The 12541-nt window shown below is 40.6% G+C and overlaps 1 protein-coding gene across 4 annotated transcripts in view; it reads left to right on the top strand.

The window, feature by feature from the left end:
* The window catches only part of SLC4A10 (solute carrier family 4 member 10), a 247848-nt gene that overhangs the window by 134504 nt on the left and 100803 nt on the right, over nucleotides 1–12541 (top strand). For all 4 annotated transcript variants that reach the window (XM_030580419.1, XM_030580417.1, XM_030580416.1 and 1 more), the window contains exon 4: nucleotides 11384–11522. In XM_030580419.1, the coding sequence (XP_030436279.1) occupies nucleotides 11384–11522 (139 nt within the window). The remainder of the gene's footprint in view (nucleotides 1–11383; nucleotides 11523–12541) is intronic.

The raw sequence follows: 12541 nt of genomic DNA, 5'->3' as shown, positions 1-12541 counted from the left end.
TTTACTCGACCAACTGCTGTTGGTGGGAGGGACAAACTTTCAAGCTTGAAGTCATCTTCTGTGAATCGAAAGCTTGTCCCTTCCCCCATAGAAGTAGGTCCAGTAAAAGATATTACCTCCCCCACCTTGTCCCTCTCATCTCCTGGGACCAACTCGGCTACAACAACACCAAAATATCCTGAAACGGACCCATTATCAATTAAGACTCACTCATAATCTAAATAAATAATATTCCTACTCCCTTGCAACAACAAACCACCTCCCCCCAAGTCCTTAACCCTCTCCAAACTGGCCCTCAGGTCAAAACCAACACATTAAAGGGTGCGCAGAAATAAACTGTAAATATAGCCAAGTAAATATATATTTATATATTGCAGGTGCTACTGTAGTGTTAGTCTGTAAGTACTTGGCTATATTTACAGAAACTTCCTTTCTTGTAACCACTATCTAAATAAACTCTTGAATTTTGCACAAATGTATCCTTTGATAGGATTACTGGCCTAGTAGGTGGGTGGAAGTAGATGTGATATATTGATGTATAGTGACGCTTTTGACATGACATTTTCATAAGCAAACTAGGGCAATGTGGTCTAGATGAAATTACTGTAAGGTAGGTGGTGCAAAATTGGTTGAAAAACTGTACTCAAAGAGCAATTATGCATGGTTTCCTGTCAACCTGGGTAGGTGAACCTAGTGGGATTCCACAGGGGATCAGTCCTGGGTCTGGTACTAGCCAAAATTTTAATTAATGATTTAGCTAATGGAATGGAGAATATGCTTATAAAATTTGCAGATGACACCAAGTTGGGTGGGCTTGCAAGCACTTTGGAGGACAGGATTAGAATTCAAAATGATCTTGACAAATTAGAGAATTGGTCTGAATTCAACAAGATGAAATTCAATAAAGCAAGTGCAAAGTACTTCACGTAGGAAGGAAAAATCCAATGCACACCTACAAAATAGGGAATAACTGGTTAGGTGGTAATACTGCTAAAAAGGATCTGGGCATTGCAGTGGATCATCAATTGAATGTGAGTCAACAATGTGATGCAGTTGCAAAAAATGCTAATATTATTCTGGGGTGCATTAGTAGGAATGTCTTATTCAAGATGCAGGACGTAATTGTCTTGGTCTACTCAGCATTGGTGAGGTCCTAGCCGGAGTACTGTGTCCAAATTTGGGCACCACACTTTAGAGAAGATGTGAACAGGCTGGAGGGAGTCCGGAGGAGAGCAAAAAAAAAATTGATAAACCTGACTTATGAGGAAAGGTTGAAAAAAGTGGGCATATTTAGTCTTAAGAAAAGAAGACTGAGGGGGAACCTTGTAACAGTCTTCAAATATGTGAACAGCCATTAAAAAGAAGATGATCAGTTGTTCTCAATGTCCACTGAAAGGACAAGAACCAATGGATTTTATCTGCAGCAAAAGAAATTTAGTTTATATATTAGGAAACTTTGTAATTATAAAGATAGTTAACAAACAGTTAACAGTTTTCAGAGGGAGGTTGTGGAGTCCCTATCACTGGAGGTTTTAAGAACAGGTTGGACAAACACCTGTCAGGGAAGGTCTAGATTTACTTGATCCTAAGTGCAGGAGAATGGACTTGAACTCTCAAAGTCCCTTCCAGACCTACTCTTTATGAGAGAACCCCTCCCATGTGTGGGACAGCCTGGGAGAAACTATCAAGAGGGCGTTTGGAGGCTGGCATCCTTGGCTGGTAATATGTGGGAACTGACATTGTGATAGTGCATGAGAGATAGTAAGTAGGGAGGCGATAGGCCACAAAGGGCTGTAAATGTGAAAACAAATAGCCTTTTTGATGCCATGGAGAAAAGGGAACCAGTCAAGGGATGTTGAAAGGCACAAAACAGTCAAAGCGACAAGCTAGAAAAAAGATCTATGCAGCAGTATTTTCAATGGTATGAGCCAAGTAAGGTGGGATTCATCAAGGGGAAGATGAACAAAAAAATGTGATTTATTAGTTTTTAAATCTCATTATTTCTAAATGAATCTCATAATTTATGAAAGTTTGGAGTTAGCATGTTTTATACTCCCAGACCATGAACTCTTTTAAAACTAGAGAGTTGTATTAAACATAGGATCCAAAAAAATCCCAACAATCACAAACACAACTTGCACAAGTTCCACTTTTGGAGAGATTTTCAGGAAAAACACCACACTGTACTGAGGCCACACTTGTTCACCACAGCTGTTGTCTTTGACCCGTTCAGCACAGCTCCAATCATTAAAGGGACCTGATTCTGGGGAATATAGCCTGGCTTTCCACCCAATTGTTAAACACAAATTTCACATTAAAATAGTCTTACAAACATATTTTAACATATGCGTGCTACACCCCCCCCTTCACAAATGTAATGTCATCCTGATATTTCTGTTAACAAAATATATAATTCAGTTCATCCATCTGACTTATTGTTAGTAGTTCACAAGTTTCACAAACTCAACAGTGATTCTCAAGTGTGCCTTTGTCTCTCTTATTTTTCTATAAGTACTGGTACCAATGGTGGAAACTCAGAAATCTTTCCTCAGTTTTTTCATCCATCAAGCAGTAATTTTCTATGGTAATTATTGTTCCACTATCTGACAGACTAGACAGTCCTGAACAATTAAAATCCACCCCCCAAATTCATGTGTTATGTGGTGCCACTGGAACATTTTTAATAATGGGGGTACTGAAAGTCAGCCACCTTACCACTGTCCATCCCCTGCCCCCTCGCCCAGAGCTGAGGCTGGGACCCCAGGCATGTGGGGCCAGGAGTCTGGGGGTGCTGCAGCACCTCCTCCCCATGTACCCCTAGTTTCCGCACCTATGAAGTTATGAAATAACAGTTCCTGTATGAGATCAATGCTATAACCATGTAATTCAGAGTCACTGAGCATATGGCAAGCTATTTAGAAAACAGAAATCTACCAAATAAAACATATTAACTTATCCCAAACTATAAAACATTTGATTGAGAACAATAGCTATACCATAATAAATCAATATAACTTCATTTGCCAATATTACCTCAGTCCTGGATAAAATACATGATAAGAAATAGGCACTTGTTATACCTTGTGACAAGTGTGATGACACCCCCATGGCACATTCACCTAGCTCAGCAGTGGGATTTAGGCACTGACAATAAGTGTGACTAAACATTCATATGTTTAGTCACACTTATTGTGTTTAAACTCATATGTCTTTGGGGCTCTTTTCTCTCTAGTAGGATGATTTCAGATGTCTGGATTGTTTGGTGATTTGGTCCACTTGTGCTCTACTGTTTTCCAGTTCCATGATTCCATTTTGTCATTTGTGTATTTTAACAGCTGGTACAAATGTTATAGCAGTTTAATCAGCAGTTTCTCGGTTTCTCTGTCTTCCTCCGTGGTGCTTTAAAGAACAGTGTTCTATGCAAAGGTAAGAAGTCACTGGGGAGTAAAAGACTGCCATAAAAGACTGCTTAAGATCTTCTTTTTCACTCTTCTGCCTTTACTTCATAGACTGGACTATCCTTTCAAGTACTACAAGGATTTTAACTTAATTTGCCTGGTCCTGCTCTCTTAGAAAGGTTCCTAACAAGTACTTTATCTCCTGGTCAGAGGACAGCACCATTCACTTTCCAATTACAATGATTCTTTCTATGATCAGCAGATTTTTTAGATGATTTTTGATGCCACTTCATAAGCTTCTTTCATGTAATATTTGCATTTTTCAACATGATCTTTATAGTTTCCAGGTGCAAATTCAGAGTTTGTACATAAAGTAAGTACAATGTCAATGGGCAAACATGGTGATGTTCCATATGAGAAGTAGAAGGATGAGAATCCTGTAGCATCATTTTGTGTACAGGTATAGGCATAGATTACTTTTTTAAAAGAGTCTTTCCAATTTGACTTTTGGTCATCTGGCAAGGATCTCAACATAGCCAGCAGAATTCAGTTCAGCATTTCTACTTGCTCATTGCCTTGTGGGTGGTATGGGGTTGTGTGACCCCTCACTTTGGTCTCTTTGGGAAACCAAATTTAAAACCAAAATAACTGAAGACCTTGTCTGCTAAAGTCTTACCTGACTTGTTACTGGTAGAGTAGGCTTGGACAAACCTAGTGAAGTGATCCATTATGAAGAAAATGTATTCATATCCTTCTCTGCATCCTTTTAGTTGCAAGAAATCTATTGATATAGCTCAAATGGTTTTGCTCTAACTAAGTGAAGTTCTGGTAGGTTGGTGATGTTTCTTTTGCTTGTTACATGTACAGACTCTAGTCTCTTAGGGCTTATCTTCACTGCAGTGTTAGCTTGAGTTGGTTCCACTCAACTTGACTTCTCTTGAGCAGGCCTGTGGAAAGAAATTTGGGGCCCAAGTACATCATGTTTGTTAGGACTCCACCGGTCCTATTTCATTCCCAGTATACACAGAGTTTCACTGCAGTGGGGTTCAATAACAGGCTTCTAAGACAGAAGCTTTTACAAAAACCTATCAGTGAAATAATCTGTTGTAAAAAGGTAATTATTTGTGGCGTATTGGTTAGGAAAAGTTTGTGACTAGGTACAAGATTTCAAACTATATAAAACATAATATCTTTGCTTGTCATTTTTTTTATGGAGATCTCAGTACTTTATTTGCACAGACATTTTTGGGGACCCTGATACCATTTCTCCCCCTTAACCCTCTATTGTCAATCCTGCTCTTTAATTAGCTTTGCTGGGTTGAGAGTGATCACATTGCAAAACAACAGTCAAGTTGAACAGAGTCATTACCAGCCTGTGCTCGTCCTCACTGCGTTACTAGTTCAAGCATCAGCAGCACTTGAGCTTCAATCCAGACCATGCAACAAGCCAACTAACTCAAGTTTAAAGCACCATTAATCTCGAGCTAGAAATTTGTGTGTGTGAATGGGTGTTGGGTTAGGAGCCACACTCAAGTCATACCTTGAGCTAACACTGCCATGAAGACTAACCCATAATGTTCAATGTCCCTCTATCTGTGGCCAATACAATAGATCTCTTACATGTAGCATTCACAAGTAAAAATGTATTTGTGAAAGAATTTGAATATGAATTTTTTGTTTCAGAACTGGGTGGAACACGAGAGTTATTTTTCTGTGCCCCTGTTCCTTTAAGGATTGGAGCTCTGCTGAAGAGATCACAGGGGACACAGTTGTCATGAGCAGGAGGTGGTCCCAGTAGAGTGTGATGCGCTTCTGAAAGGCGTTAAAGCAGTGGGCCTTGTGCAAGCTGGGTTTGGTTTGGTTTGGCTTATTCTAAGTTTAATAAACCTCTCCAGTTTTAAGAGCCCCCAGTGGTCACAATACAGTCCAGTGTATTTAACTGCCTGCTTGCCATGAGCTCTGTGTCAGTGAGCAACTTCCCTGTTGGCCTCTGCAAGCTGGGTTATGCAGTACTCCAGGCCTATCAATCGTATCCTTTTGACTTATCCACCCATGGTGTCTGTAACTGGTTCCTGTTTTAGGGCCCAGTTGCAATTTCATAATGGGGCCATTCATAGTAGTGAACGCTAGGTCTGTAGAAGTGTCTGCATTTCCATTCTACAATTTTCCATTCTGCACCACTGAGGCCCAATTTGGATTTACATCTTTGAAAGTTACTTACACCTGTGGACTTAATTTACATGTTTTTTTGTACCTTCACTGCGCAGTTAGACTCTTCTGGATAAAGAGTTCTTGGGCTCATGCTCAGCACAGCTAAAGAGGTGGGAGGCAAACATTGGTTCTAAGCCTTTGTTCCTCTCATGGATCCTGGGAGCAGCTGGGGGCCAGTGCGCGTTAGAGTAGCTACAGGGCTGCTTTAACTTGTGCTGACTGGAATGGTGTATTGTTCACTGTACTCTGGTTCATATCACATGGCCTTCCCACCCCATAATCCTCCTCCCTGGTTTTAGCTGGTGTTCACGCTCTCCTTGGGGGTGAGCCAGCTGCTTGGGACAATCTTCCGAAGCCTCTTTTGGGTAGCTAAGATCACTTTATGCTGCTCTGTGTACCTTACTCCATATTTTTTCATGTTTGTGTGTTAAGCGCAATGCACACATATAGCAGTGATAGAAATAATAATTTTAAAAATTGGCCCCATTATTCTTGCTCATTTTTCTAACTCTTTTTTTTAATTCACTTTTCCAAAATAATAAAATATACAGTAAAACAGAGTTCTTTGAAATGCTGATTGTGCTTGCTTAAATGGGAGGTGAAACTGATCAAATTTAAAATTAAATCTCTGTTTTCCCAGCCTAGAAGAAATTTACAGTTTCCTGTCTTACAGGAGTCACACTTTGCACTAAAGATTGTGTTACCACAATTTGACTTCAGGGAAATGAAATTTCTTTTCATGCTGTTTTTGAATCATGTATTTGTTTTTTTCCCCTTAAGTGTCATAAATACATTGGCATTTGTAGATTGTTGCTGCTTTTAATGAGATTCAAATTCTTACTCACGTTAGTAATGTTAACTGTATAAGTAGGGCTGCCAGGTTTCATTTGTTGTTTTGCTCTTTTATACTGTTATGGTCTCTCGTTATCTCTCATTTTCTCTCTTTCAGTTCTTTTCCTATTTGAAGATATTTGGGTAAAATATCTGTTTCAATTTTGTCTTCTACCTAAAATCACATCAAGTCAAACCACATGAATTTTGTAACTTCCAGCTCAGCTTTGTGTCTGAAAATAAAACTGTGCTCTTCATGCTTGGGATGTTATTATAAATCATCACCAACAATAAAGTATGAAGAGTCAGAACATAACAAGTAGTTTTGCTGATGTATTAATGAGGAAGACAAAACACAGTTTGTTCTGCCTCATCTGTATAGGTTCTTCACTGCTGTCAGTAAAATAATCATGCGTAACTCAGAAGTCACAGTAGCAGCAAATCAAATACACCAGTAGGGTACCATTTTCACAACCACTTTTCCAATAACTACACTGTAAGGTATTGTTCTGATCTGCTGATTTCCTTCCCATGTTGAATACATGTATTTCTATATATAATACTATCAGAAAGCCAGAGCTCTATGATACAATACTGTTCACGATCACTTAACATAACTGTTGTGTAAGTCAGTTCTACTGCTGATTTCATCAAGGGAACTGGATTTTCTTGTCACTGGATGTTCTGGGATTCTCCCACAGACCATCTCTCTTGAAAAGCAGCTTGTTTTCCATGTTCTCTCACTCTAGTTACATAAAAACACACACTTATCTTTTGTCTCAAACAAATACTTGCACTGGAAGATTAAGCCTCCCTGTACTTGTATGCTCCAGTAGAATGTGTTAGCCATTGAACTCAGCTTTTTGCTTGCACTAGGCTCTAATAGTGTAGCCCATGGGATAAAAGTGGACTTGTCACTTTCTAAACTGTAAATGGCAGGGAAGGGTAAAGCTGGTGAACTGTACATTTTTATAACTAGTGAACTCAAACATAAACAAACCAAAACCAAATTCTGCGTTCCTGTGTCAAGGATTGTACCATTACAATTCTGTGGATTAATTTTAGAGTTTAATATTTACCTGCAAAGTAGGGATTGCCCACTCGGTCCTGGCAAGATGTCAGTAGCATACCCACTGGCACAAACTTTGAGTGCCCCTTCTGGATTTTCCTGGCTCTCCAAAGCTGTGTTTAATAAAAGTGAAAATGGTCACAAATAAATACAGGTATAGCACAATGCATTTGCTGAATAATGTAGCTGACAATTTCTGCTAACCAAAACACAGAGCTACAAATAACTCAGAAGTACATTTGGCAGCAATTTTTTGATTCGACCATGTGCTAAACATAAGTCCTATGGAGGATTTTCATCACACTTTGTATATGGATTTCACAGAAATGAGCTATTTTTAATGCTTCGTTTCATTTGCTGAATTTGCTGTTTAGTACACTACAACACAAATGTGCTGTACAATATATGACAATTTACAGAAAGTAAATTCTGCCTTCTTTATATTCATGGTTACAGTAGTGAAGGGAGCTTACCACATGCAACAACAGTTTTCCACATGCAAAGGAAAAGAGTTAGCCAAGTGGCAGGGGTTAGAAGAGAAGAAAACTCCAAAGAGTACCTCACAGAGTTCCCTGCGCATCATCTCCCCTTCCCCAGATAGCATTCAGACCCAGCCCACAAAGCCCCTGGATTCCCAGGGATTAGAAATAGGTCAGGCTCATCATGAATATTTCCCCCCACTCTTATGCTCCCTGGCAGTGCAGCTTCATTGGCTTAAAGGTTAGGACCATATCAGAGCTTCTCAAACTGCGGTGCAGGGGGTTTGGAATGTATTCTGTGTGGGGGAAGTGTGTGAGAAGCTTTCGGGGGGCGGGAAGAGTACTGTGCACATTCAGACGGTAGAGTAGCGGCTGCTCATTGGGCACCCAGATCTGAAGACAGCACCACCACCAGCAGCAGTGGAGAAAGTAAAGGTGGTAAAATACTTCTGCACTGCTGCTGGTGATGACTCTGCCTTCAGAGTTGGGCATCCAACCAGCAGCCACCATTCTCCACTCTATCTTCAGAATTGGCTGGCAGAAAATCAGCAGCTGCTGACCAGGCATCCAGACCGGGGAGGTGGGGAGGCGTAAACTACTACAGACACAAAGAAGGGGGGCACAATCAAATAAGTTTGAGAACCACTGGACTATATTATCTTCTCTTGGGAGTCTCTATGGGGCTGGTCAGAAAATGATGTATTAATGGACTTCCCCCTTCTCCTGGCCCAGCTTCCTATCAACACACACTCAAAGGAATTGTGATAACTTGTGTGTCGCCTTCCTGCTTATTGCTTCCTGCTCCCTCTTCATGTTGGTTTCCTGCTTCCTAAACTCAGTGTTGTTGTTTGCATGCCTGTGTGTGTACACACATAGCACTGGGTGTGTGCAGTTACCCAGGGCCTGCTGTTACATACCTGCCATTTGGACTGTTATGATTTTTGTTCAGACTGTTGCTGACTTAACAAGTTTGTGGTAATTACATGTTTTAATTGACCACCTACTTGCATGTCATGCTTTGATTTTCTTTGATTTGGGATTGCTGTTCTGGGATGCATCAAAACATAACAGTAGGCATGTCCTCTCCTCCCAATGGGACCCACAGGGTTCCTAATTCTGGAGAGAGCCTTTCTCAAAGAGAGGAGGGGAGAGACTTAGGGTTGCCAGCTGTCATATGACTTGCATCCAGCAGAGTTGCAAGGATTCCCCCACAGCTTTACCTTCCTGGATCTTGTGGGTTGTTAGGCAGAAGACTTGGGGGCAGCCAACCTGCCTCACCTCTACTGCTGTCTCTCTTCCACCTGAGAGTAGCCCACATGAAACAATTAAGAGGAGGCTGCTCCAGTGGCCTACCAGCAAGGAAGATGAGGAGGCTTAAAAGGTGTGATGGAGAATGGGAGTGTAAGATGGGGACAGAGACTGGGACTGGAAGGATGGGCACAAGATCAGGGACATGCAGGGTCAGAGAATGGCTAGAGATGCAGAATAGGAAGGCAGGGGCTGAAAGAAGAAAGAGAAAATGAAAACGAGGAGAAGGGGCAGAATGGAGGAGGTTGCTCCAGATCTTGAAAGATCCCCACAAAAAACAATTTTGCACCCTTCAGTTTTCCCATCCCACTCCCCATAGTCTCCCAGACCCTAGCTCTCGCAGACTCTCCCTATCTTTCACTCTGACTTTCCTGAGCTGCCCCTTGCTCCCTCAACAGCTTCCACCAGCTTGTGAAGGCTAGGCTCCTGCCTCCCCCTCGCACCTGCTCACTCTGCTCTTGGAATATACACCCTTTGGAAATGGCGACGTTCTCACTGGTGAAAAATGTCACAAGTGTTGCTACTCTGTTTGGTAGCTTTGGGATTGGTGCCACAGAAGTGGGTATCTCTATAGCTGAATTCAGCCTACCACACCACTAGACTCCTTCAGCACCTCTGATCAGCACTTTGCTCTCTGTGCTCTGAGGTTAAGTGCTACCTTATCAGAAAGACTAAACTTTCACAGGATGTGAGAGCAGACTGAGAAAGCTAGTGTTGCTTAACCCTAGAATAAAGTGGTAAAGTAACATTTCAGTCAGACTGCACCCCAGGCACAGCAAGGCAGGGATGCTGGAACAATTTGTATAGCGAGAGTGCTAACCCTGCATATAATGGAAACCACTTCAAGCCAGGGGGTATGGCAGCAACCCCAGCATCCCTAGTTCCAGCACCTATGCAGCAGCATGTCTGCTACTCCATTTCTCAGTTGACTAGCAGCATGGCTCTTAAAGGCACTCACAAAGGATTCTGGGTTGTTCTTTCAGCTGTGAAGTACGTTGTCAGAAACAGTAACTATACATTTCTGGAGATACTGGATGCCATCCACAGTTGTATGATTTGAGATTTGGATTTTATTAAAAATAGGTTTTAAGATTGTTACAACATTTGAGCCAATAAAACTGTAGTATGCAAACAAGCACACTATGACTTAAGTCAAGTGCACTATGGCTGCCGGAGTTTTCTCTCATATTTCAAAGCACCAGTCATAAGGGAAGAGCAGTCTGTCTCTGAGACAATGTAGCTGCTAATTGGGCAGTGAGGAGAGGATCAGAGGGGAAAAGAAAGAAGGGGAAAGGTGGTGTGAAGGGAGGAGAGCAGGAAGAGAGGATAAGAAATGAGGAAGTCAAGAATAGATAAGAAAAGAACTGTTGGAATGGCACCAATTATTCTTACTATTCTAGCCAGGCTGTTTGTCTGTCTCGCTATATATATTGTTTCTACCTATTTAGGCAGGTCCAGCAGGACAATTTATGTCAGTGAATAGTGAGAGATTTGAAATTCATGGAGGGTATTTTCTTTTAGGACCTATCAATATAAGTTTAATGGAAAAAATGAATGCAAATGTAGTACCCCGAATTTGTGAACTGAGTTAAATTTGTACATTAAAAATCAGGCCACAGTAGTTAGCTTGTCTGACACTTAGCGGTACCTGTGCTTTATTTTACCCTGTTAGGCTCGGTGAGACATAATTAAACTGCATTTGTAAGTATCTATATACTTCACATTGTGAAAAATGTGTTTGTCTGTTTTGGATATATTTATTTAATTAGAATAAAGGTAATTTAGACTGAATAAAAAGAACTTAATAGTAAAGTGCTGTGCGCTCTACAGTTCATAGAGCATGAGTTAAAGCATGACTGAACTGATAAGATGTGTGATTATTTTATGTATTACAATGCTTGTTTGTGAAGGTTAATTATCTGTATAACAGACAGCTGAATAATCTCATGAAATTCCAGTCATTTGCTTACTGAAGGCATATAAATGACTGTTCCCACTAATGTAAAATCATTTTGCATTTAATCCTTGCTGAAAAAAATGCACATTAGTAATTTGGTCCAATCACAGTCTCTGTGTTTCCTCCCCAGACACCCCATCACAAAGGGTGCAGTTTATTCTTGGAACAGAGGATGATGATGAGGAACACATTCCTCATGACCTCTTTACTGAACTTGATGAGATTTGCTGCCGTGAAGGAGAGGATGCTGAATGGAGAGAGACAGCAAGGTAAGTATTTCCGGTGGTTTTCTCAGTAACTGATGGTCACTGAAAGTGTGGTGAGACATTTCAAAGCTGTGGCAGGCCCAGGAACAGATTTTCAGTACAAAGCTTAAACAAAAAAACAAAACAAACAAACAAAAAAATCATTTAAATCCTTGTATAACTAGTATTGCCACAGTATCTGTCATTCCTTAAGGCCCAGATGTTTTCATTTGGATTTAACATATATAGGTCAGAATGAAAATTGAATGAAAGAACTGATGTAAACAAAAAAAAATATTACTTCTAGTAGTTAAGTAGACTCTTTTATTTATATTTTAGACCATCATTTTTACATGTATTTTTAAACTTACACAACCGGGAATGTATCCTTGAGAAATCCATGAATTGGCCTCTTTATTAAAAGATCACAGGAAAGAGGGAATAACATTACCATAGCCAAATTAAGCTTAAGATAAACTCAAATATTCACAGAGACCAATCTTTAATGAGCAGATGCTCTGGAGACTTTGAATATTCAATGTTAGATCATTTCACTTCTGCAGAATTAAAATGTGGAAAGAATGCCTGCCCAGATTGTTTCTCTGCTGAAAGACATTAACATTGAATATCAATTACATAACTGCTTGTTTTTCTTCCTCAGGCTTCTCTAAGTGTGGAAGTCACTTTATACCTCGTTTCAATGGGGCATTACATTTCCAACAAGTCTGGATTTTGGGTCTTACCATTTTTCTCCTTGGAATCGCTGCACCCTCTTCCTTTAAACAACTGCCATTGATTTGTTTAGTGTTCATGGAAGGTGCCAGAGTGCCCAGAGATATCAGAGCAGATCTGTGGGTTCAATATGGCCCTGGTGGATCAAAGAGGCTGTAGATTTGGCTGAATAGACCAACCGAGGAGTCTATCTGTGGGGGAAATACCCAAGTGGTGGTGTTCCTAGGGGCCAAGAGCAGTCAATAGTCCCTGTGACCTCACTGCAATTGTGTAAGGTCAGTGAGGCACAGAAAAACAGGTTCCTTGTGCCC

The sequence above is a fragment of the Gopherus evgoodei genome, chromosome 11 (assembly GCF_007399415.2).
Source record: "Gopherus evgoodei ecotype Sinaloan lineage chromosome 11, rGopEvg1_v1.p, whole genome shotgun sequence".
Lineage (NCBI taxonomy): Eukaryota > Metazoa > Chordata > Testudines > Testudinidae > Gopherus > Gopherus evgoodei.
The sequence above is the reverse complement of the archived record's forward strand: the minus strand, read 5'-3'. Positions and strand labels throughout refer to the sequence as shown.